The sequence below is a fragment of the Orcinus orca genome, chromosome 1, assembly GCF_937001465.1.
Source record: "Orcinus orca chromosome 1, mOrcOrc1.1, whole genome shotgun sequence".
NCBI lineage: Eukaryota > Metazoa > Chordata > Mammalia > Artiodactyla > Delphinidae > Orcinus > Orcinus orca.
In genome coordinates, this window is record NC_064559.1 from 188,450,619 (window position 1) to 188,476,994 (window position 26,376).

General features: G+C 56.8%; 1 protein-coding gene across 1 annotated transcript in view; it reads left to right on the forward strand.

Annotated features, from left to right (window-relative positions):
* The first annotated feature begins 10,943 nt into the window (after positions 1–10,943).
* The window catches only part of SDC3 (syndecan 3), a 37,722-nt gene continuing 22,289 nt past the window's right edge, over positions 10,944–26,376 (forward strand). The window contains exon 1 of the mRNA XM_004266559.4: positions 10,944–11,204. Coding sequence (XP_004266607.2) covers positions 11,067–11,204 — 138 coding nt within the window. The 5' untranslated portion in view covers positions 10,944–11,066. The remainder of the gene's footprint in view (positions 11,205–26,376) is intronic.

The following is a 26,376-nucleotide window of genomic DNA, read 5'->3' on the forward strand; positions in this document are numbered from 1 at the left end:
TCCAGCTTTGAGTTCAGGAGGCTCTAGCTCACTGAGGTACCTGTCACCTGTGCCTTAAGATGCCCACCTTCCCTTCTTTACCACCTTTGCTTCAGAAGCAGCTTTGGCAAAAAGCCACCACTGAAACTTAGACCAATGTTGGTGCTGAAAGTGGAGCTTGCAGAAGGGACTTTGCATCCCCTCCTAAGGGTGAGGGACGGTCACTAGCAGGCCCCATGGGTCCCGGGAAGAAAGGGACAGAAAGGTAGCTGAGCTAATGGAGGTTTCCAGTCCAGGACCTGATTTTGCCTTAGTGACTGTAATCGGGTCATTCCCCAACCTTCTTCCCAGGCCGTAGCTGGTGGGCCTGCCAGAGACAGCATGCTGGATGGAGGTGCCTCTGGAATCAGACCAGGGTTCACATACGGCTCCCACTACTCATTGTGTGGGCTGGTGTTACTTCACCCAATGTTTAACCGAATCCCTTGCTGGAAGTTGATGGAAGGCAATATCGTGTATGTGAAGTGGTTCTCACATCACGTCATGGAAAGTTATAGCCATTAGCTGGTTATGGTTTTACTGGACCCTTGCAGAGGCCATGTACAAATTAGGCAAAGCAGGAGGCTTGGATTTCTTTCCCTTCCATGGGCCTACTGTCTTTGTGTCCTTGAGATGGTAATTTTGCCTGTCTGAGCCTCAGTTTCCTCTTCCATAAGATTGGAGTAATACCTCACGGAGCTGAAGTAAGATGGAATTGTTAATAAACGTGTCAAGTGCCTGGCACTTGTGTGAGGCGCTCGTTCAGGTTTGCTTCTTTTCCACCTGGACTATTTATACTTGGACTTTGTAATTTGGGTGTTTTTTCTCTCCCTTTAGCATTTAGTGTAATGTTTTGTGTTTGTGTTTTTAGTGGTAACAAAGCAAGGTGCTAGTTTAGATATGTGATACCTCCCGCGCCTTACTTCCATTCTGTCTCTTTGAGGCCTGGGCAGGCTTTGCAGTCAGACAAATACAGGGTTTAATTCCAATTGCCTTTTATTACCTGGGTCATCTCTCTGAGGCCCAGTTTTCTTCTCTGTGAAATGTGGGAAAAATAGTACTTTATGTCCAAGGTTGGTTGTGAGGATGAAATAACAAGGCTTAGCAGAATGCCTGGCACATTGGCATAATAAATGAACGGTATTTATTGTTTTTTTACCTTTAAAATCACTCATCCAGGGCTTCCCTGGTGGCGCAGTGGTTGAGAGTCCGCCTGCCGATGCAGGGGACATGGGTTCATGCCCTGGTCCGGGAAGATCCCACATGCCGCGGAGCGGCTGGGCCTGTGAGCCATGGCCGCTGAGCCTGCGCGTCCGGAGCCTGTGCTCCGCAACGGGAGAGGCCACAACAGTGAGAGCCCCGCGCACCGCAAAAAAAAAAAAATCATCCAATGGCTGTGCACAGGTTTTGGGGAACAAAACAATGCTTGTCCATTATGTACAGAAGTTTACGTAAAGTCGTTTGTCACGAACCATCTCTGTGCCAGGCACCCAAGAGATGGTTTTCACACGTTCTCTAATTCCTCACAACAGTCCTGCAGGAAGTGTGGTGGTCCTGATCGTGTAGATACGGAGACGGGTTCTGGGTTCTGATGCAAGTCTTTGGGTCAGGCCAGTGCTCAGCCTGAGGCTTCTTCCCTTGGTGCCTCATGGGAGGGATTGGGGCTGGGGTGGACCCCTCCCTCTGCAGGATTGGGTTTCAGGGAGCAGGCTGAACCTCCTCATTTTACCAACTGCTAACGAGTCTGCCCAAGGATGTGAGGTCCTGGGCTGCCGCCGTGTAGATACCCGCATTCTAGATCTCTTCCAGAGACCCTCCAACGTGGATTCCTCAAACTCTGTATAAATAATCCTTTGCCTCGTCACAGGACTTCACAGTTTACAGAGCACGTTCATATTTGTGATGGCTTTGATCCTCTTGAAAGCCTTAGGGAGTAAGGTAAGGTAGATGTTATCAGCCCATTATTCAGATGAGGTGTTTGGGACCCAAGACACACAATGAGTTAATAACCAAGTAAGGATTTTATCTGAAGTTTCCTGACTCCGGTGCTCTATCCATGCCTCCTTGCTCTTGCCACCTTCCATCAGCTCCAGGGATAGCTGGTCTCGTCTCTCTAGTTGGGTTTCCAGAGAAGAGTGATGCACTGGGTAGTTAGGCATTTTGTGGGGAGGAAAACTGTGACTTCATGTAGTTGCCAGCTGTGGCCACACGAGGGTGCTGCTGCCTAAGGAAAGCATTATGGAGGCGTAAGGGCTCAAGGCTCCGAGGTCAGGGCTTGGCATGTTTTTCCCCTGGCTTGAGGGGCTCCGGAGTGAAGATCCCATCTCATCCAGAGACCTCAGGTCTGGCATCTGCTCTAAGACTAAGCCTCCCCACTTCCTTCCCTCCGTCTGGCTTGGGATGGCAGGGTATGGTCACGGATCTGGCTCACAGACCCTAGCTTTGCCTTTGCCTCACTGTGTAACCCCTGGCAAATCAGTTTCCCCAACTGTCACCTGGCATGGTAGCCCAGCCCTGCCACCCTCACAGGGATGGTATGAGGTCAGATTGTTGGGGCTGAGGAGGGTGGCCCCATGCCTCTGTTAACGTGATCCGAGGCCCTCGTGTCTCTTTGGGGGCTACGTCTCTGGCTTATGCGTCAAGCTTTCAAACAATGAAAATGTCCAAGTCTTTTCATGACCCAGAGCTGCCTAGCTTCAAATCCCAGCTTGACCAGCCCTCTGTGACCTTTGTGAGTCATTTAACCTCTTATTGTGGGATAATAATAGTCCTGCTTCATAGGGCCCACTGGAAGCATGTGGCACAGAGCAGGGCACAGGGCAAGTCATACATAAAAGCTGTTACTATTATGATTATTATTGCCTCCAATTTTTCCCTGCTATGTTTGGGGCCCTTGGAATTTTCACTAAGGGTGACTATTTATTTATCCTCCAAACTCGGACAATTTTAAGCATGAAAGTCATTGCACTGAATTATTACCTCATGTGGAGACAGCCTCCCAGGTGGCCCGGCTTCCTGATGTTCTTACCCTTGTGTGTTCTGCGTGGAATAGGGCTGCCTGGAAGCAACAAGACATTATGAAAAGGGTGGGGTATGACTTCTGAGCCTGGGCCACACAGGACACTGTAGCTCCAGCTTGCTCCTCTGGGACACTTTGTAGGACACTCTGTGGCAAGGCCCATGATGAGGACTTGAGGGCCCCTGCTGTTGACCGGGGTTAACTCGCCAGTCACACTTGCCATCTTGCAAGCAGAGCCTGGAGCCCTTTCAGGCCTTCGATGACTGTAAGCCTGGCTGACATCCTGACGGCAGGCTCATAAGAGACCCCAAACCAGAACCACCCCTCTCAGCTGCCCCTGAACTCCTGACCCACAGAAACTGGGTGAGATAGTCAATGTTTATTGCTGTTTTAAGCTGCTGGGTTGGGGGGTCATTTGTTACACAGCAATAGATAACTAATACACAGCACAAGAACTGGTGTAGCCCAGGAAGGCCCATTTCTCATTTCTCCAGTGAGGCACATGCTGCCCTGCTCTGTCCTGGCCTTGGAGAGCCTGTTTCTGCCCCTGGCTACCCCACCCCCACCAGCTGCCCCTCACCAGGATTCCGGGAAACTTCCTGGTGCTCCTCAGAGCCCAGGGTAGAGACATGTCTTTGGGTGGGGCTGCACCAGGGACTCCCAGGAAGCCACAGCTGTCCTGTGCCAGAGCTGCCTCAGCCTCTGTCTCTCAGACCCAGTGGAGAGTTCCCCGGCCCATACTCCTTAGGCCAGGAGTGGACCAAGCTGAGAATGACTGAAAAATAGTGGATAATTGAGTTGTGACTGTGGGTCTTGCCCTGAGCTGGGTGCTGCCCTGTGTTACGTTGTTCACTTGCCTCAAACTCTGGGAGAGGGGAGCAGTTGCTTTAACCTCCATGGGAAGAAAAGTGGCCCCAGGTCACTGGCCAGGAAGTGGCAGAGCCAGAATTTGACCCCAGAATCCCCCAGGCCTCTCCTCAGAGCCCAGGGGCCAGAGTCCCCCCCACTCTTGCCCTCTGCCATGCCCCTTCCCAGGGCCCCTTGCAGGAAGCTGGGAATTAAGTTTGGTGTCCCCAGGTCTGATCCATTTGCAGATGAGAAGACTGAGGCCCAGAGCAAGGAGAGTGACCTGCTCAGGGCCACACAGAGGGTGAGGGACGAAGCAGGGACCTGTCTGTGCCACGTGAATGCAGTTACAGTCGCCCCCTCAGTATCCATGGGAGATGGGTTCCAGGACCCCTGTGGATACCAAAATCCACCGATGCTCAAGTCCCTCATATAAAATGACATAATATCTGCATATAACCTGCGCGCATCCTCCCGTACACTTTAAATCATCTCTAGATTCCTTATAATACCTAATGCAATGTCAACACTATGTAAATAGTTGCCAGCATGTGGCAAATTCATGTTTTGCTTTCTGAAACTTTTTGGAATTTTTTTCCAAGTATTTTCCATCCAAGGTTGGTTGAGTCCATGGATGTAGAACCCGAGGATGCGGAGGGCCAACTGGCCTTGCTCCTTGCCCACCCCCTGCCCTGGGACGGCAACTCCCTTAGCACCTGGATCTGTGACTGGCCCACAGCAGGGGCTCAGGAACATGAGGGTGAGCTTTGCTAGCCTCTGTGAGTCTCAAAGATAAAAGCCCCACAAGACACATGAAATATCTCGGTGACAGTCGTACTCACTCAGATTCCACGGTGTTGGGGCAGGAGGGTCTCCCACCCCCCCCCAATCCTTCTCACTCTCCCCTCGCCCCACCTGCCCCAATTCCAGGTCACTCTCCTCCACTGGCTTTTTTGGTTGTCACCCAGCTGGGCTGCTCTAGCCCCAGGATGAGGTGAGAAAGAAAATATATTTTTAGAGAGGCTTTTTTTTCTTCCAGGGAAATGACTTCAAATGTGCAATTTATTCCCAGGAACGGGGGTGTGTGAGTGAAATGGCTTCTGGAATGGCAGTGCCCTCATCACCTCCTGCTGTCTCCTCTTCCTCAGCATCTCTGCTGACCCTTCCCCTCTCTCCTTCCTCTCCCCCATCCAAGGGAAGAGGGCAGGTGTGTGAACACAGCTCCTGGGCCTGGGCTCTCCCCCCTCCCCCAACCCGACAGTCACTTCTGAGCCCTGTGGCCTTACACTGGCTAAAGGGGGCCACAAGGAGTCAGGGTCTTGGATTTGAATGAGGTCTTGGTTGTGGGATGGGTCCTACCTCAAGAGTCTTTGCAAACAACAGGGCAATCAGTCAAGGAGAAGGGGGTGGGTAGAGCGAACCCCAGGGCAGGTAGCAAAGCAGCCTAGGTTCTGCCACAGACTGACTGCGTGACCTGCGGTCAGTCACTTCTACCTTTCAGGCCTCAGTTTTCTTACTTGTGAGATGGGCAGATGAAGGGGTGGAGTGAGGAGAGCAGCTCCAGGCCCTACGTACTGTCATTCTAGGTTACAGGGAGCAAACCTGCAGAATCTTCTCAGCCTCATCCACACACAGGACCTCTGAAGCCTCCAGCTCGAGCTCAAGACTTCAGAAGCTCTCCTCCCTCCCGGGTGGGTGCAGCCTCAGTGTGACCACTTCAGAGCACCCGCTCTCCAAGGCTGGCCCGCCATGGCTCAGCGGAGGCGTCACCACCACCATGAAGCCTTCCTGTATTCCCTCCACGACACCCAAAACCTCAGAGTGAGGTTAGCCCCTCCCTGCCCAGTCTCCCTGCTGGCTCTGCTAGACTGTGGATGGCATCTGGCGGGGCCGTGGGCTTCTGTTCACAATTAATGTAAAATTAATTAAGCTTAAGCTTCAGGGCCCCTCACTGGCACAACCCCCTTCCAAAGCCTTGTTCCTAATTTTGTATTCGTGACCCCCTCAAATTGTATAAGCTTCAGGCCCCACAGAGTCGGACCTGTTTTCATCCCTGCCCAGCCTGAGGGCAGAGCCCACCTCTCTCTTGGAACAGTTGCTGTTTCGGCGATTCCTCCTCCACATGCCGCTACCACCCTGCCCTGGCTGGCCTGGCACCTGGGCCAGACTGACCTGGAGACAGAGTTTCTGCATCCACCTGCCCCTCCTGCATGGCCAGCCCTGCTGTGAGGCCCCCGGCGCACTCATCTCAAACAAAATCAGACTTCCTCCCCCATCCCCACACCTGACTCAAGGGGCCTCCCGGGAACCCTTTGGGTCCTTAGTTTGCAAACCCCCAGCTCACAGACCTAGTAGAGGCCTGGGTTCAAATCCTGGCCCCATGCCTGGCAGCTGTGTACCAGGGGGGCATCACCCACCCTTCATCTTGAAAGGACTTGCCCAGAACACGGGGTGAGGTGCTCAGGAAAGGCTCGAGGCATGGCCCTTTGAGACCCTCACACAGGTAGGTCCCTGGGCAGGTAGGGGGCCCCCCACAGATGGAGGCCAAGCCTTCCCACTCTTGCCCGGGTCCTGTGGACTCCCTCAGCAGCCGCTCAGCTTATCCCGTGATACTTGCTGGGGCAGCAGACAGACAGCCAGAGTCTCCCCGAGTGCCCTCTGTGGGCCCTAGATCAGAGCCTTCTTGCCAGAATCCTGCTTTGGTTCCTGATTTCGGGGTCAATAACGTCAGGACTGATTTCATTCAGACTTTTCTCAGAAGCAAACCCGGGTTCTGGCCTCCATCTTGAGTCCTGGGCAAGGCTGGAAGTTACGATAGGAGAAGGAGGGTGCAGAGGGGGCAGGGGGGAGGTAGGGGCAGCCCAGGAGAGGCAAAGACTGGTTTTCCCAGGCTTGTGACTGTCTTGAGCTGGAGGGTCAGTTAGGATCGCCAAGTCCCCTGTGGTCACAGGGGAGGGCACAGCAGTGGTCTGTCAGCACTCTCACTTCCTGGCTGTGTAACCCGGGGCCAGTCACCCAGCCCCTCAGGGCCCCAGTTTCCCCAACTGTAAAATGGGGAACCAGTAAGGAGCGAACGAATGCATCGTGCTCCCTGTGTGCCAGGCTCCGCTGGAAGGGCTCCTCTCGGCCACAAAGCTGGGAGGCAAGTGTGTTTGTTGTACACAGATCACACGGCTGTGGGGAGGAGTGAGGGACAGCACTCCTGGCAGGTGCCCTGAACAGTGCCTGGCGAAGAGCAAGCCCTCAGGAGGTCCTGGCTCTCATTATTCCATGGCAGTGTGAGTTCCAAAGAGCCAGTCTGTTTAGCCAAACCTCCGGGGGCAGGTGGCGTCAGGCAACCACTACTGAGCACCTACTGTGTGCCAGGCCCAGAAATGCAACTCCAAATAAGGCAGCTCGGGCCTGGAGCTCAGAGATGCCGGCTGAGGCCTCCACTTCCCTTTTGCTGCCTTGTTGGAGCCAGGAGCCCTGGCCAAGGGCAGAGAAAGGTCTCATTGGGAAGGGTGGTGAGGCCTGGCTGTCAGGCATGCCTGTGGGGGGTTATCTGGTTTCCAGGCTCATCTGAGTGCGTCCAATTGGTTGTGTCCATGTGACAGTGTGAATCCCCTCACTGACTCTTTAACTCACTCATCAAATACTCCCCAACAGACCTCTGCCCCTGGCATTACAGTGTGACCATTAAGACCCTGGGTCAAGAGCTTAGCTCTCACTCGCCAGCTGTGTGACCTTGGATACATCTCCTAACTTCTCTGTGTCTCGACTCATCATCTAAAGTGGGGATAATGTCAGTGTGCATTTTGTAAAGCCATGCCTGGCATATAGTCAGCTCTGTTTGGGTTCCGTGGTTATTGTCTGTTGGGGATACTGAGGTGCTCCCACTTCAGTGGGGGGTGGTGACAGACAGTAGAGACTGAAAGGGGGGGAGGGCAAGGATGGGCACTGGCCAGGGCAGGACCAGCCCTGCCCAAGGAAGTCAGGCAGGCTCTCCCGAGGGGCCAAGTGGGCCGTGGGAGTTGAGCTGGGAGGGGGGCAGCAGCAGGTGCCTGTGTGGATGGGGAGGGCAGGTGAGGGAGACCTTGAGATGCGGGGACTTGGCTCCAATGCACAGGTAGGCGTGGGGGAGGGGAACTACACGGAGCATCGGGTGCTGGAATGCGGTGAATGTGGGCAGCTGTGAACCCCAGAGGAACAGAGCGGGGGATGGGGGGGATGGAGGGGTGGGGGGTGGGGTTGGTGAGGAGTGGCATGAGAGCAGCGGGGCCCAGACCTGGCTCAGTTCGGGCTGTGACCGGTATCTCTGAGGAGCAGCAGATGGCGTTCCTGGCCTGCCCAGCCCAAAGATCTTCCCCCTCCCCCTCCTCAGGACGTCAGGGAAGAGGGCTGCTGCTGCCAGAAGTCTTTTTTTTAAAAAATAAATTTATTTTATTTATTTATTTTTGGCTGCATCGGGTCATCGTTGCTGCACGTGGGCTTTCTCTAGTTGCGGTGAACGGGGACTACTCTTCGTTGCGGTGCGTGGGCTTCTCATTGCGGTGGCTTCTCTTGTTGCAGAGCACGGTGTCTAGGCGCACAGGCTTCAGTAGTTGTGGCTCATGGGATCAGCAGTTGTGGCACGCGGTCTCTAGAGCGCAGGCTCAGTAATTGTGGCGCTCGGGCTTAATTGCTCCGCAGCATATGGGACCCTCCTGGACTAGGGCTCAAACCCGTGTCCCCTGCATTGGCAGGCAGATTCTTAACCACTGTGCCACCAGGAACGTCCCCAGAAGTCTTAGAACTGGCAGGAACTTCTGAAGGTGGGCCATGCTCACGGCCCATCCTGTGCATGGAGACTGTTCTAATGGCCTTCCTGATCGCTAGTTTTTGGAGCCTTGTATACCTGCCAAGACAGAGTACTCACTACCTCTCAGAGTAGCCACTGCCATCTGCGGCCAGTTCCAACTGTTCCAAAGTCCTTCCTTGCACAGAGCTGACAACTGGCGTCTCATACCCCCTACCCTCACCCTGTTGGCCCCAACTCTGCCCTTTGGGGGCTCCTCAGAACCAGCCTGTTCCCTGGGCCTGTAGCAGCCCCTCTGGGAGGTGACTGTCCCTACATCTGGTCCCTTACTTTATAAACGTCATCCCAGCCACCTTTATTGAACCCCCAGTACAAAGTCAGGAAGAGCTCATTTAATCTTCACAACCTGGCACCTGGCCCTGGGCCGGTGCTGTGTGTGGCACACACAGGCACTCACTTTACCTTTGGATGATAAACGAATGAACGAATAAATGAACCCCATGTGGTCACTATTCCCATATTACAGTTGGGAAACTGAGGCTCAGAGAGGTAAACTCACTCATCTAGAGTCACCCAGCTCACAACTGGCAGAATTGAGATCTGAACCCAGGTATCTGCCCAACCCAGAGCCAGAACTCTTCAACTCCAAGCCGTGCTGCCCCAACTGGAACCAGCTCCCCACCTACTGTGTCCCATCAGCCCCTCTCCATCCATCTTCCCAAGGTGCCCAAGGGTCAGAATTCCTCAAGGTTTGGCACTGGGATTCCCAGAGGCTGGGGCCTCAGAATTCCTAGGAATTTTTGAATTTCAGAGAGTTGGAAAGTTTCCCTCCCTCTCCAAATCTCTGCCAAAGGGCAGCTGGCCTGGCCTTACATACCCTTTAGGGATGGGGCTCTCACTCCCTTTCAGGGAACACCTAATGCAGCTCCGCCTAATGAGCTGAACTTTGACCTCTGGACCTCCTCTCAAGGCCCCTGAAGGACCAGTCCAGGTTCCTCCAACACCCCCAAATCATGGCTGGTGCCCGAGTCTGTTCCACCGGCCCACCCGGCACTCACCCTTACTGGCTCCGTGAGTCCTGGTTTCAGTTCCCTTTTCCTTGGGGGAATTGTTCCAGTTTCAGCTCAATGATTTCCCATCTCCTGAGGGCAGGCCCTGCACTGGGTGTGGGGACATGGGGGCTGAGGGCAAAGACTTTCCGCCTGCCAGTGCTAGCAAATAACCTCCCCTCTCTGGGCCTCGGTTTCCCATCTAGGAAGTGGAACTATTGACAGCACCTACTTCATGGGGTCACTGAGAGGGTGAGATGAGATAACCCCTGTAAAGCACTTGGCATGGGTAAGGGCTAAATAAATATTTACCCCCTTCTTCTCCCAAAACAGGTGGGTGGGGGTGACTGGGAGGTGAGTGGGAAACACATTCATTGATTCAGCAAATTTGTATTGAGCCACTGCTACGCACCAGGCCCTGGGCTAGTGCTGGGGACACAGCAGTGAACAAGACGACAGAAACCGTTGCCCTCCTGGGGCTCATGTGCTAGTGGTGGGAGACCCCAGTGGGTAAGTGCAGTGCATCGTATGTCAGGTGGGGATAAAGGCACCAGAGAAACGCACAATGACCACGTTTGGGAAAAGGAATGTGGGGCAGGGGTAGGGGGGTCTGCATCCTACAGTGAGGAATCTGAGTCTCAGAGAGCTGGGGACACCTGCCTGAGGTCACACAGCTGGTGGGGAAGCAGCACTAGGCCAGGTCTGCCCACCCCAGTGACAGGGCCCAAAGGGGGCCACGCCTGATCTGAGTTCCCGTTGCCCACCCGTGGAGACATCAAAGCCCAGTGGACTCGGATGACCTCTGTCCCCCTCTGTGGACCGGCTTGAGGGCGGGGGTGATGGGTCCTGGGAGAGCCAGTGAACCGAGTCGTTAGCGGGGAGGGTATTAATGGTCACGCAGATGCGACCCATCTACCCAGACCCTCCGACAAGCCGGGTCGTACCCCGCATCCCCACGCGGGGTCCTTCCCCTCCAAGCCCTGCGACGGCCCCATCCCCAGAGCAAGCCTCCGCGAGGCCGGCCACCCGTCTCGGGTCGCACGTACCCCCCCCTCCCCCCGCCTCATCCCGCGGCGGGCGGGCGGGCGCGTGTGGGGCGCGGGGGCACCCGGGCGGCCCGGGCTGCGGGGGAAGCTCAGCGTCCAGCCCCGCCCCTCCCCGCCCCGCCTCCCGCGCTGGGGGCGGCCTGGCGGCGGCGCACGCTTCCTGCAGGCGCGGCGGCCGTGGGCGCGGAGCTGCCGGGCGGAGCCGGGCCGCCGAGCCGGAGCGCCGACCGAGAGCGCGCCGGGCCAGCCGCCGGTCCGCGCCGCCGTCGCCGCCGCCTCGGGAACAAAGGCGCCCGCCCGCCGCCGCCGCCATGAAGCCCGGTCCGCCGCACCGCGCCGGGGCCGCCCACGGGGCTGGCGCTGGGGCCGGGGCCGCGGCCGGGCCAGGGGCCCGCGGGCTGCTCCTGCCGCCACTGCTGCTGCTGCTGCTGGCGGGGCGCGCCGCGGGGGTGAGTGCTTCCCGCTCCCGCGCCCCGGCTTGCGCGCCGCGCCGGCCTTGTGGGGGGCGGGGGTCCAGTGCCTGGCCGCCAGCGCCTCCCGGGGGCTCGTTTCCCCGGGGGCTCGTTTCCCCGGGGGCGGGACCCTTCCCCGTGGGCGGCCTGGGGTCCGGGCTGGGGTCCGGGCGCGGGGCCGCGCTGGGCGTGTCTCGGGTCTGAGCAGACGTGGCTTTGCTTCGTGGGTGTGCCCGGACCGCGGCCACTTTTAGGGAATCGGGTCGCCGGAGGGTGTGCCTTAGGTTCCTCCCTCCGAGGGTCGCGGCGGGAGGGCAGGGGGGCCCGGGGAGGGGGAGGGGTGAAGGGGACCTGTGTGAAGGTGACCTGAGGGGGTGGGTGAGTGTGACCGCGTGTGTGGCCACCTCCGTGGAGGGTGCTGGGACCTGTGGGGTGTGCACGGGTGAAGGATGAGGCGTGAGGACCAGTCCCTCCCCATGGATGGGGGCCGTCGTGCCCTACCTGCGTGTGGTCGTGTCAGGGTGACCCATTGTGCACGGTGTGTGCCGGAGACGGGCTGGGGACTGTTGGCCATGCTGTGTGTGCCTACAAGAGGTGAGTGTGTTGAGGGGGAGATCTCTGTGGTGGGTGTGTGCTCCAGCCCATGGGAGTGTGTGTGCGTGTGTGTGCAGGCGTGTGTTGGCAGGTGCATGGGTTACCCCGTGCGTGGAGCATGCGCCCCTGAGTGGGGCCGAGTGTGCAGGTAGCGGTGAGTATGTATGAGATGACCCCTGGGTGTTCCTTTGAGTGACCGCAGCAGCCGTGGGGTTGAGCTCAGTCCCAGCTCCATCAGGGGGAGCAGGAGGAAAGGCCACCTCCTCCCCTTTGAGGGACCCAGGTCCCAAGTGAGTTCCCTATGGGCACGTGTCTGGAGCCTGGCCTGGGCATGAACTGGGGGGTTTCTAGGCCTGATCCCCTTGGTTGGTTCTAGGAGCTATGCCTGTCCCCCGTTCCCCAGGCTGAGAGGGACCCAGGCCTCTCAGGCAAACCCCCCGCCCCGGGTGTCTACTCCTCCACTGCAAGTCTCCTTGGGCCTCAGTTGGCCAGTCTGTGAAATGGGAGGAGGTCAGGCAGGGACTCAGAGGTTGCATCTTGGACAGGCAGGCTATTCCTCAGCCTTTCCCATCTGGGGACTATGAGCTGGGGTGTTGAATGCCAGGCTGAGTAAGGGGCCCGGTGGGCTGGGTGCCTCATCCCCAGTTATTCCCCAGGTGGGGTGAGGAAAAGAGGTCCCTGGGAGGGACAGGGACCCAGCCCATCCTAGCAGCTGGGTTACTTTCTCAGCTACACTTCTGGAAGACCATCTTTGAAATCAAAGATGTGGAAATCACACAGCCTTGGGTTCAAATCCTGATCCCTCCCCTGATTCGTGGTGTGACCTTGGACAAGTTATCTCACCTCTCTGAGCCTCCATTTCCCCCTCTGTGGAACGGGGCTAATAACACCCTCTTGAGAGATTAAATGAGAGGATGTGTGTGCTCACCCACAGGAAGAGCTCAGTCAATGCTTGGTGTGTGATGAATGAAAGGGACACCGGACAGCATGCTTTAGACCTGGCCGCCCAGCAGGATCCCGAGCTGGGTGACCCCTGGGCAAGTCATGTCCCTCGCCGAACAACTTTTCCTCATCCATAGACCAAGGCTCGTAATCTGTGCCCTGTGAGGTGGTGGAAAGAATTAAATGAGCGTACGGAGGTGAAAGGCCCCGATAAGGCAGGGTGCCCCTGGATCTGAGGCCGAGGTAGAGTGGGTGTGGCTCAGACCCAGTGCTGGGTGGCAGGTAAATCACACCCCCGGGGTCTGGGCCTGGAGGCTCAGATGGTGGGCTTGACTTGGAGGGGAGGAGGGGTGGGGCTCCGGATGAGGCAGGGGGACATCCCTCTCCAGGCTTCACACCTTTCCAGGGGCCCGGCTGCCGAGCAGGGACGTCACCTCATCTGGCCTGGGAGGCAAAGGGTTAATGGGTGGTGACCAGTGGCCAGGGAGGCACACCAGAGGAGGAGGGTGATGCCTGCAGCAGGAGGGACTGAGATTAGACCAGAAGAGCCCCAACCAGGATGGCTCCAGGAGTGGCCTCCGTGGCGGGGGCCTCCCAGGACATCACTGGGATGGGCAGTGGCTGGCTCAGGGTAGGGGAAGGGCAGGATGACACCTAGGTGCCCACCAGCTTGAAAAGGAGTGTGTGTGTGTGTGTGTGTGTGTGTGTGTGTGTGTGTGTAGCAGCTTCCAGGATGGCCTCAGTAGGAGTAGTGGGGCTCATTCGCGCTGCAGATGGTGAGTTGGGGTGTGTGCATGTGTGTCCTGGCATCTGCTCTGGGAGTCCTCTCCTGAGAGACCAGCTAATTATGACTCTGAGAGACATCTGCCTTCAGGGCCGCTTCAGTTGCTGTACTTAAGTCACTACCCAGAAAGGCCCAGAGTGTGGGGATCCTGGAAATTTCAGCTTGAAAAGTGTTCTTTAGATGCTCAGGGCTGAAAGGGATTTAGGTGTCACTTAGCCTTGTTTGAATTCCCAATGTTGGGAGTTCACTGTTTTGTGGCTATGTGACCTTGAGAAAGTTACTTAACCTCTCTGTGCTTTCATTTCCACCTCTGTAAAATGGGGAGAATAGGAGAGTGAGTGGGGTTAACATATAAAGCTCTTAGCACAGTGCCTGGCGCATAGTAACACTCAGCAAGTGTTCACTTGTTCTTTTACAAGGTTGCCATTCTGTGTTTGGGAATGTGGTAGGGATGGGAGGTGGTGGGGTGAGGGACCATGGGAAGGGGAAATCAATCAGGGAATTCTTTTGAATCCCCAGCCCCATGCCTGGTGGTTCCTGCTCCCTCCCCACCCCCACAATTTCAGGTATCCAGGAGCTCCCTACTCCTCTTCCCTCCAGCTCCTCTGGTTGACTGTGAACATTGGGTTGCCAGGGCAAGATTGTTCTCACTTTAAAAATTAAATGTTGGGGACCCCTAGACTGTTCCAGGCCAGGCCCTGACACAGGGATACCATAGGGATCTGTTGCTGTTAGCACCCAAGGTGGCAGGGGCTCCAGGGACAGAAACTTTGGGTAAGGGATTTCTGTTTCAACGTCCTCATTGTAAAATGGGGACAATAACAGTGCCAGCCTCACAGGGGTGTTGTGATGAGAAAATAATCTCCTTGGGGAGACTGAGCACAGCTTGCCAGTGAGCTCTCAGGAGATGGGGCCTTTCCAGGAGGGAGCCCGGAGGGCAAGGGAGGGCTTCCTGGAGGAGGAGGTTTTAAGCTAAGCTATAAAAATGGTTGCCATGTGACACTGAGCAAGCTGTAGCCTGCCCTGACCCTCAGCTTTCTTACCTGTCAACTGGGGACAAATACTTGATGTATACAATTATTATTAGGGGTGTTATTGGTCGGGGGCGGGTGTGTCACACCATTCTCATGCCCGAGTTGGGATTGGAACCTGGTGCTTTCTGCTCCCTGGGGAGCAGCACAGTGCCCCCAGCTACAAATTCAGTGTGTTTCTCGTTCCCTCATATTGGGGATTGGTGTGGGGTTGACCTCTGCTGGAGAAAAAGCAGTGTGGCCTTTTGAAAACAAATGGCTGCTCCTACCCCATGGATTGGGACATGGGGTCCTGGGAGGCCCCAGGGCAGCGCTGGGGCAGGGACAGCTTTGGGCTTGACATCTGGAAAATGCTGGGGCAGAAGTGGGGTGGATGAGAGGGGCATCGTGGAGAGGAGAGAGTCAAGACAGAGCTTCCCCTAGAAGCCAGGTCTTGCTGCAGGCCTCCCTCCTGCCCCTCCCATTGGAGCTGGGACCATGCCCCAGAGCTGCTTGCGGGGAGAGGGATGGGTTGTTCTAGAAGGGGCTGTAATAGGATTCCTGAAGGCTGGAGCAAACTGAGACAGCTGGGGATGGGAGGTGGTGAGCCTGGCAGTGGCTGAGGCCATGATTTGGGAGGCAGCTTCCACACCTCTGAGGGCTTAATAATACAAAGAGCAGCTAAAGCAGACTGAGAGCCCTGCCCACTGAGCACTTTATATGCATTGGCTCATTTAATCCTCATGATAATCTTTGGAGGTAGGAATTGTTAGAACTCCCATTTTACAGATGAAGAAAACTGAGGCACAGAGAGGTTAAGTGATTTGCTCAGCATCACACAGTTGGCAAGTGGCAGAGCTGGATTGAGCCAGGGCCTGGCAGGCTAATAGAGCTGGGCCGCAGGCCTAATTTTACCCTCTCTTGCTGTGTGATCTTGGGCAAGGTACTTACCTCTCTGGGCCCTCCTTACCCGCAAATTATGCCCACATTACCTGTATCACGAATGCCTGCTCATTGCCAGGCTCTGGGCCGGGCATGTCTCCTATCTTTTTTCATTTAATTCTCACTGTAGCCTTGGAGGCATGTTGCATGGGGCGGGGGACGGGTCTGGCCCTGGAGCCCTTGCTCCTCCACTGCCTCACAAGGCTCTGTGATCTGTAAACGAGCTATTCTGAAGGTCATGGGTGACGGGTCAAGGGAGAGCTTTATAAACTGTGCCGGGAGTCAACAAGATTGGGGGGGTGCGGGGGCTTGTGTCTGGATCATGTGATCATGGCACAGGACAGGGGAAATGTTTAGAACCTCAGAATGAGAGGGGTCTAAAAAAGCCACCATTGCCCCTGTACACACACTGGATGCCCCCAGTGTGGGCTCACTCTCTGCATAGGCGACCAGGCCTGCCTTTAATCCCCTCTGGCCCTTAGAAAGTTGTGTGGAGCCCAAATGTACATCCTTACCACCCCATCCCTGAGTCCTGGCCCCCTGGCACCTAAGGTTTTCTCTGGCCTGAGTGTCTGAGCCTCAGAGCGGGGGAGTGACTTGGAGGTCACACAGCAGTCAGGAGAAGTATCAGAATACTTTCTTGATAGACCATGAGCGCCTTAGGGAGGCTCTGTGTTTGCCTTGTTCTTTGCTGAACCCCCAAGTCCAACTCTTTGCCTGGCCCAGAATTGAATGGTTTGAATGAATGAATGAGTGAATGAATGAAGGAAGGAAGGAGGGAAGCCAGGACTGTGAACTTTGGAGCCCAGGCTGGGGCTTTGTGTTGTCTACTTTGGAGGTGAGTTGGGGTGACAGTGAGGCTGGCAGAGTCCTGCTGGGTCCAAGGTGTGTGCCCGTGGCTTCGGAGGCGCCAGGGGGCCGTATGGGGTGGGCCTGCGGTCTGAGCGCCAAGGTGCGGTCATCGCTTCTGTGTGGGACGCAGGCCCTGTGGCTCTGGGCTCCAGCCCAGCTGCTGGAGCCCTGTGATTTTGTGTCCGCGGTGGGGGGCAGGGTGACTGGAGCCCGAGGCTGCCCCAGGGTCCAGCCCCTTGCTCACCCCCCAACTGCCCCTTGAAGCAGCGAGCAGGGTCTGTGCTGGTCCCAGACCACCTGGCTTGTCTTGCTGTCCCCCCTAATGTTCCACCACATCCTGGGAACATCAGGCCGACGCCTGGTAAATATTTGTTGGCTGACACCCACTCCCCTTGCCTTGGCTCCCAGCCTCCCAAGATTCCAGGAGGCCGGGTAGGCCTCACTTCCGGCCCCCCTCCCTCCAGAGCAGGCCCTGGCCAGAGGGGTGTCTGCTCCCCTCCCCCACTGACCAGGCCCAGTCTCAGCGCCAAACAGGAAGCCGTGATTACAGGGGGAGTCTGAGCGGCAATGGCTGAGGGCCCAGCGGGGGGATGGGGTGAGGGTGGCCCCTGACAAGTGATCTGGCCCCTTCCCTACCTGGCTGCTGCGGGTGGAGGGCAGGGAATGCCTGTGCTGGCCTTCCATACCAGGTGGAGCGGGTTCTACGTGCCCCAGCTGGCTGAGGTCTGCCTTCTTCCCACCCCTGGGTCCCCACCCGGGCCTTGGTGCTATGTCTGTTTTGGGGTTGCCAAACCTGAGGGTGCAGCTTGAGGGCCCCCAGAGCCAACTGGACCAGGGTTGAAGTCCTGGTTCTGCCAATTTCTGGCTGTGTGATCTTGGCAAGTTCACTTAACCTCTCTGAGCCTCAGTTGCCTCTTTAAAATGAGCTAAGAATACCTCTGCCTCCGAGTTCCTTGAGAACGAACAACACAAAATAATAAAGTGCCTGGTGAGAAGTGGGCTCTGCTCCTGCAAAGAGCGATCTCTTCCGTATACCTGCTTTGGTTTTGCTCTTCCTGTCCCTTTCTTGATCTCACTGAGCAATTGCTTTTTGGGGGTGGAGAATTTGGGAACCAAGTTTGAACGATCGTGGATGACCCAAAGCAGAATCGCCGCCGGGCTACCCTAAGAGGGAGAACGTGGGCCTGGACTCCCAATTGCAGCAGGCAGGATTTGGGCCAGATGCGAGGAAGCACTTTCCAGTGCCTCGTGGTACTGAGTTCATGAGGAATTCGGTTCTTTGGAGCTGTTGGCAGCCTGTGGGTAAGTCTGGAGGCAGAAGATTGGACTTGATGACTCTTCAGGCCCGCCCTTCCAGTCCTGGAACCCCAGAGGGACCTTGCTGTTTGAGATATAGCCATGAACATGGTGACACTGGGCTCTCCCCATTTTCCTCCCAGCTGGGGAGTACCTCGGCTGTGTTCCATTCATCACACAGGTCCTGGCCCAGAGTAGGTGACTGTTGTTGTTTGCATAGGACCTCAGGGGTGAGAGAGCCGTAAAGAGACCATTGGCCCCGCAGCCCTGCAGCCTGTAGCCTGCTGTCTCACAGATGGGGGTCCCGAAGCCCAGAGATGGCCTGGGGCCTTGGCCAAGGACTGGGGAGGTGGTCTCATTGAGCCTTCTGATGCTGGTGAGGCTTGGAGATGTCAGGCCACCTGTCAGAGCTCACACGGCTGGGCACGGGTGGAGCTGGGTGTTCAGTTGCTTTTCAACTACTCTGGGTTCTGGCTGAGCTGTTGCTGACCGTGTTATCGCGCCCCTTCAGGACTGGGGTCTTCTGAGATGAGCGATGAGTGGTGGGGGCTTGGGGGGCTGGGGAGGGATCTGAGGCGTGGGTGTGGGGTGGGGGATGATGCTAGTTAGGGCCTAGACCCCGCTTCTGGGCCATGGGCTTGCTTCACCCTGGGATCAGCCTTAGCCCAAACCCTCCTAGAACTCTGCACCTCCTGAGCTGCCAGCCAGGCCCCACCTGTCCTGCCCCCACCCCCGAAGCCCTGCTCACCGGCCCAGACTTTAATAAGGGTAATTTAGAATCAATCGCGAGCAGGATCTGGGGAATCTAATTGCAGCAAACTGATTGCCAATTCGATTGCGGGCACCAGGGCACTGTGGGCGGCTCATTAGGCCTGTCTTCCCTTCCTGGGGTGGGATTTGGGGGGCTGTGTGGGGACTGAGCAGGCAAAGCTCCTGGAGAGGTGGGGGGGCTGTTACAGTGGGAGCAGGGGAAGGATATTCTTGCTTCTCGGGGTGCCTGGCAGCACCCATGTACTGACACCCTCTCCAGGGCCCACAGCCGGGGTGGGTGCCCATGTCTGTCTCAGCCCTTCGCTCACCTACCACATGTTTCCTGCCACCTCCTCACAGCTAGGCTGCCATTGAGGGTGGGGTGAGGGTGTCTGCAGCTGGAATTCTACCTGGCTCCTGCCCTGAAGTTGCTCCCTTGTCAGGGAGTCAGGCATGATGGTGATGGTGACAGTGATAGTGGCCGGTACTTAGAGAGTGCGTGCTGCGTACCAGGCACAGTTCCAAGTGCTTAACATGCTTTATCTCAGTTCTTACCACAACCCTATGAGGTAGGTATTGTTGCCCCACTTTACAGATGGCGACACAGAGGCCCAAGAAGTTAAGCAGTGTGCCCCAGGTGAGGCAGTTAGCAAGCAGCTGGAGTCCGCTGCCTGAGATGCCATGTTGTTTGGGGGCATCGGGCAGGCCAAGGAGGCTCAGGGCTGCGTGGGCTCGGGCACCGGGCCTGTCTTTTGATGGACTAGTTTGTTCATTCTGCAGACATTGATTGAGCACCTGCTCTCTACCTGGCCCTGTGCTGGGGGCTGTGGGTGTGCAGGTGTATCTTGCGTGTGTCCTGCATCTTGTCGGTGAGCCTTGCTTGGTGGGTTTGTGGCAGGCGTGTTGTGCTGTGAGGGCAGGCATTGAAGAGAAGCAGGGAGGAGGCCCTGCCTCCCTCCCCCAGACAGGTTCGAATCCCAGCTCTGCCACAGAAGCATCGTGAACCTGGGCAAGCGACTCCTTGACTCAGCCTTACTCTCCCCCTCTGTCAAATGGGCCAATAATGCCTCATTCACTAGGCTGGGGTTAGGAGCAGTGCTGGGGGAGGTGCAGCTAGTTAACGAGCTGGCAGCTAGTTAAAAGGAATCTGCTGCTGAATAGTTACTTTTTTTTTTTTTTTTTTGCGGTACTCGGACCTCTCACTGTTGTGGCCTCTCCCGTTGCGGAGCACAGGCTCCGGACGCGCAGGCTTAGCAGCCATGGCTCACGGGCCCAGCCGCTCTGCGGCACGTGGGATCTTCCTGGACCGGGGCACGAACCCACGTCCCCTGCATCGGCAGGCGGACTCTCAACCACTGCGCCACCAGGGAAGCCCTGAATAGTTACTTTTATTTTACTTATTTTAATGATTATATTTTCCCTAAGATTGTTAGGTCTCAGAGGTGAAGCTGAGAGGCGGCTTGTCATGTGACCCTGGGCAGCTACGCCCCCTGCCCCCCAGCCTCTACTTCCACATCTGCAAAGTGGGGAGATTGGATTGGGTGACCCAGGGGCCTTTCCAGTCTTCACATTTGAGGAACTAACAGACCAGAGGCCAGAGAGGGCAGGGCCTGACCTGGGGTAGCCCAGTTGGGAAGGGAGGGCAGACCTGCTCGGTTGTGGGGAGGATAGGAGGCCTGCTTCCTTCAAGTGGCCTGTCTATGGTTCCTCCTGGGCCAGGGTAGCAGGGGCCCTTTCCTTGCCCATCGCGCTGAGCACCAAGTTCCTTCCCAGCCTCTGGGACATGATCCAGGCCAATTGGAGGCTGGGCTGTGAGTCTGGTTTCCTGGGCAGAGAGGAGCAACTGGGCAGGGAGTCCAGTGCCTAGGTTCTTGTCCCAGTTCTGCTGCTGACCTGCCAGTCACTGTAGGCACTGTTTACTGCTGTCTGCTCTGTGTCTGGCCTGTGCTGAGCTCTAGGAACACTGAGGGGGCTCAACCTGCTCCCTGACCTCAGGAAGCTCCCAGTTAGATGAGGGGCTGAGGAAGTGAGTCAGGGGAAAGAGAAGTTGGTTTTGGCTCTGGCGAATCAGGGAGGGCTCCATGGAGGAGGTGTCCTTTGTTCCAGGCCTTGAAGGATGGCAGCACATTGATAGGCAGAGGGATCAAGGTGGACAAAGGCTCAGAGGTGGGAAAAGTCATGGTATATTAAGGAACCGAAGTGTGGTTAAAGGTAGTAAGTCCCAGCTCTGGGAGAGACATGTGTGGAGATGGGAACATACCTCCTTTTGGGGTGGAAGAGCCATTGCTGTAGGCGGTGCTGTTTCTAATGAGAGTGTATTGCTTCTTACATTTAACAGACATTCACTGGTCACCTCCTGGGTGCCTGGCCCTGTGCCACGGGGTGTTTTGGGGCTGAACAATTGAACGCCAGAGGGCCTCAGCATGGGAGAATTCTCCAGTGGCTCCCAAGGTGGGCTTTGAGTCCAAACCAAGGCATTGGGTTCCATCCTCAAGGTAGAGGATGTTGGTCTGTAAAATGGGTGCAGCCCCACGCTGAGGGGCTGGCATGGGATGACAGCAAGAGCATGGATGTGGTGATGTTAATATTGAATTATGCCTGTTGAGTGCCTGCCATGTGCAAGTTACTCTGCCAAATGTCTTATGTAGAAAAGCTCACTTAAGGGCTTCCCTGGTGGCGCAGTGGTTGAGAGTCCGCCTGCCGATGCAGGGGACACAGGTTTGTGCCCCGGTCCGGGAAGATCCCACATGCCACGGAGCGGCTGGGCCCATGAGCCGTGGCCGCTGAGCCTGCGCGTCTGGAGCCTGTGCTCCGCAACGGGAGAGGCCACAACAGTGAGAGGCCCGCATACCGAAAAAAAAAAATTAAAGCTCACTTAATCTTTACAACCTTATGAAGGAGCTACCATTATTACCTTGGTTTTACAGAAAAGGGAATTGAGGCACAGAGAGGTTAAGAAACATGTCCAAGGTCACAGAGCTAGTAAGTGGCACACTTACTAGGATTTGAACCCAAACAGTCTAGCCTCAGAGTACTATCTGATGCACAAGCTCTGCTCCATGCTACCACGTGTGCTGCAAACTGTAAAGTGTGGTGCCCCGAGACGATGAATTTAAGGCCAGTCAGGTCTTGCTGGGTGGGCCTGTGTGGCCGCTCTGGGGGAGCACCGAGCTGGGACTGGGACTCTTGGCTTCCACACGGGGCTTCTTTGCTGCATGTTTCCTGTTCAGGTTGGGCCATGGGCTGAGGCCAGCCCAGGCTGGGGAAAGATCAGAGGACTGAAGATGATCTCAGCTGGAAGGCCTTTGGAAACACTGTTGTCCAACTTGTCATTGTCCTGAAGGGGAAACCGAGGCCGAAGGAATGCCCTCGAGTCATAGTGAGGTCTTCTGAGAGCTGTTAGTTCAGCCTTTTTGTTTTGCCCGTGGGGAAATCGAGGCTCAGCGAGGTACAATGGCTTCCCCAAAGTAACACAGCAAGGTGGTGGCTGAGCTGGGACTAAGAACTATGTCTCCTGACTCCTAGGCAGGGCACCATCCCCTGTACCATGTTTCTTCTCTTTACTTGTCTCTTTCTGCCTAGACTGCAGGCCCAACTCCCACTGACCTCTCCCAGGAAGCCTTTCCTGACCCAACCAGCTGCCCTCATGCCCAAGACTCTATACCGAATTGATTCCCTTCAATGCACTCAGTGTGCACCCTTCTACCACCCAAGACTCCTGGGTATTTGCTGGGTATAGAGCACAACATGGTTTCTCTTGCTTTCATGTCTGCCACATGGTGTTCACTCTCTGTGGACTGTTCTTCTCCAGCAAACTCCTGCTCATCCTCCAAAACCCAGCACACATGTCCCCTCCTCTGGGAATCATTTACCAGCCTCTTCTCCCAGCTCCCAGGTACAGTGAGCCCTTTTTCAGACCCTTCTCTCCTGTCTCCCTGTTCTAGATTCCCAGGCACTGCTCTTCTTCTACAAGCTGTAGGATTCTTTGCTAAGCCCCAATTCTGTTACTTGCTTCATAGTGTCTGGCTCCCCACAGGGTTACATCCTTACCTCCTTGGAGCCCTCACCTGGATACATTGTTGCAGCAGCTACTCCCCCCATTATATCATCTCCCTGGTCAGCTTCACACATATTACTTTGTTTCATTTCCCCAATTCAGACATTGCTACATTGTTCCTTCTTCATGTTTTCGAACCTCCTCAGTCTATTTCACTTCTGGTTCTCCCCTGTTGTCCCATCTGCTCCTTTCTCCCCAGCCCCCTCCTCCTGTGATCCCCGAGCTTGGAGAAGAGGAGAGTGGAGGCTGGCAGCAGGGAGCACTGCAGCAAGAGGGTACTTCCTGCCTCCTTACGGGAGGTTCAGGCTTGGTTATGAGAAATCTTCCCCCTCTGCCCTCCATCTCCCTCCACCGGCCATCCATCCTCCTGCACACCTCCTCCTCTGCGGCCCGCTGTTCCTCCCCTTCCCTCCCATCCTTTTCTCTCTCCCTCTCCTTCTCTGGTTCCCCCGAGGCCTCTGCCGCACTCACTCCTCAGGGCTGACGGGAACCTCTCGGGTCCCGGCTGCGACTCAGGGGCCCGGAACCGAAGAGTCCCCTGGGGGACAGGGTTCTTGAGGGCTGAGGGGGTGTTTATGGTCAGGGCTAGAGGGACGACTCTACTCCTTGCCCTCTGGGCCTGGAACCCCCCATTCCCTTCATCCGCCCCTCCAGAAGTGTAGTTTCAAGGGCAAAGGGCCACAGGAAGTCAGCCCCTCACCTTGCTGTTCAGATGAGGATGCCAAGCCCAAAGACGGAGCTTGGGTGTTCAGGGTCCCCAGCACTGAGAGGCAGAACAGCTCCCGCAGGGCAGGTCCCTGGGTGGCCCCTGGGAGCTGAGCCCTGGATGGGTGAATCCTGTTCTCCCGTGAGGCGGGGGAGCCAGGAGGCTGGTTTGGGACAATCTCAGCTCCAGAAGAGGCGGTTCCGGCTCTGAGTTCCGGGGACCGTCTGCAAGTCTGTGGTGGCACCCAGGGTGATCCTTTATCCGTGCGGAGCTAAGGCCATGTTTCTGTTTAGGTTCGGGCGAGGGGCTGGGTTTATGGGTGCATGCGTGTGTTGTGGTGTGTCACTGTGTGTCTGTGCTGATGCATGGGGGCCCTGGGGTCTGGGAAGGGAGGGGCATTTGTGGCCTGTTCCTTTGCCACCAGCTATTCTAGTGACTCAGGTGTGAGGCCAGGGGAGTCAGGAGCCCCCAAGTTGCTGTCTCTCCACTTTCTCAGCTCTAGGGGGCTTGCTGCCAACAACCTGGGGTGGCCACAGTACTAACAGCTCCTGGGAGAATAGTGCCTGAAGCTGGGAGATGCTCTCCTACCTCGGGGTGGGGGGGTTGGTGCACAGATAGAAATACGTGCACGGGCAGACCCATTTGTGTACGTGAAAGGACAGGTAGACCTGAGCCCACACCCTGTCCTGTGCACACGCGTGGAGACACAGACCCACAAACATACCTGAACACACACAGGCACCCAGAGACAGGGACACACACTCTGCCAGGTGCACACGGACCACTCGCAGAGGTGCAGCCCTTGTACTCACACTAAGACACTCAGGCCTGCACAGGCATCTGAGCCCCCCTAAGACAACCTGAAGGTATACACACACGCGTGTACCTGTACACATGCCCAGAAATGCCCCTCAGTGTGCTCACGTGTGCACCTGCATGGCTCCATGTACACACACATGCACACATGCATGTTGCTGGAGCTCTAAGCGACCAGGAGTGTGTCCGTCCTTAATCCCAGCGCTTAATCCCAGAGTCCAGGGAGCGCAGGTCAAAGGGGCAGCTGCTCATCTGGCCTCCTTAGAGGTGATTAAGGTGGGGCTCGGGGGTGGGGTGCAGAGGGCCTCAGAGCTTGTCTTCTGCATGACCTCCAGTGATGCTGCAAGCTCAGAACTTGGGTTCTTTTGGAGATTTATGTGTGATTTACCAAACCCTGGTACAGACCAGCTGGGGAGGAGGGAGAGGGGTGTGGCTGTGTGTCCCCAAGGAAAGTGACAGCTGGGTCAGAGAGGCCAGGGGAGGCAGTCCCTTCATCTAACTACCTGCCTGCTGTGGACCCTGAGTCAGAATCCGCAGTATGAGGCGTTCCAGGGATTCTGATCTCTGGGAACACTGTTAATGGTCAGAGGGTTGCTGGACTAAGTGGGAAAATGAGGCCCAACCAGGAGATGCTGAATCTGGGGTCCTGAGCAGGGAGTGGGGTGGTCACTGAGACAAGGGTGGGATGGGGAAGCTTCCGGGAGGAAGTGGGGCCTGAGCTGGGCATTGAAGGTATCAGCGCTGGGGGCGTTTGGAAATGCACGGGATACTTTTTGTTGTCATCGTAATGGGGGCGCTGCTGGCATTTCCCGGGGTGGAGGTCATGGCTGCTAAATGCTGCCGGGCCTGGAGAACTGTCCCGCCCAGGGGTCTGCAGTGCTTCTGTTGAGAAAAGCTGTCAGGTCATGCGGCGTGGCGGGTCAGCGTGGGCCTCGGCTCAGAGGTGAGACTGTCCCCAGCACGCTGTGGGAGGCAAGGCCACGCCCGCTACCCAGGGTGCCGTAGAGGTGCGCCGAGGTTGCGCGGCCTGAGTCCTCCCAACCCGGCCTCCCCTCCCTGGATGCATGTGTGTGAGTCTCTGAGGGGTGGCTGGGATAATGATGTTTGGGCAGCAGCCCCGCTGGGGCTGTCTTCGACCTCTGCTCGTCAGTTGGGTGACCTTGGGCAGCTCGCCCGTGTCCTCTGTAAGCCGGATGGTAACCACTGCACCGCGGGGTAGTTTCAAGAATTTGGGTTTACTTGGCTCAGAGTCCAGCATGTTGCCCAGGGCTGGTGACCAGTAGTGTTTGTAGTGGGGGCAGTGGTCCTGAGAGGCCTCTATCACTGCAAAGGCGGCAACCACCACACTGTCCTTGTCCTGGGGTTTGGGGAGCAAGCTGGGTCCCAGGAATAGCCCTTTGCCTCATGTCCATCTTCGAGCCTGGCTTTTCCAGGCCAGGCCCTTTTCCCACAAACACTGTCTACGCTCTAGTTCTGGGGCTGGACCACTTGGGCTCATTCATCTGGATGTCCCTGGCATCCTGCTCTGGTATGGGGCTGGCTGTGGTGCAGCCCCCCTGTGGGGAGGGAGGCCAAGCTGGTGTGATTGGGGCTCTGATGGCAGGATCCCAGGACCAGGGCCTCTGACCCTGCCTGCAGAGGGTCAGGTGATGGGTCAGTTGAAGGAGTTTTTGGTCAGAGAGTCATGTTCAAGTGACGTATGAGGAGGGGAGGGTGTGTCTCATCCCTGGACTTCAGGGCACATGGGGGCCGGGCACTCAGTGTCCCTAAAGCCCTGGGGGCGTTTGGACTCCGTCTGAGCTCGGTGGGGAGGGTAGAACCTATGGCAGGGGGCTGAGGATGGATTGGCTGGACACAAAGATGCGCTGGACCTGCAGGAGGCTGGTGAGGGTGTCGGGGAGAGGACATGGGGCGCCGGGGTTTTCTCTGGTTCCCTCCACCCATAGCTGGGACTGAGGGCTGGGGGGTCCTCGTGGTGTTCTTGGCTCCCCCCTCTTTGGGGCTCGTTGGGGCTCCTGCCCTGCAGTCTGAGCTGCGGGGAGACCGCTTCCCCCCGTAGTGACCAGATTGGGGGTCGGGGGTGGCGAAGGTTGCTGAGGTTGTGGAGTGGAGCAGGGAACTAAGGCGGTGCAGGCTTCAAACCTGGGTTCAGCCTGGTAGAGGTTTGGGGGACACCAAACACTTGTCAGAAGCCTGCCAGCTCGTGCCTCAGCCCAGCCCTCAGGACAGACGGGCCTCTGCGCAGAGAGTAGGGAGTGGAAACCAGCCTGGGGCTCAGCGGCTGCCAGCTGGGCTGGGTGGAGGCTGGTGCTAGAGCCAGGTGGAGGCAGGGCAGGGTGAGGGGCTGGGCCCGGTGAGGTGTCTGTTCTCAAGGCTGCCCTAGACAGCCACGGGGGGAGGGGCAGGCGGACTTGACTTCA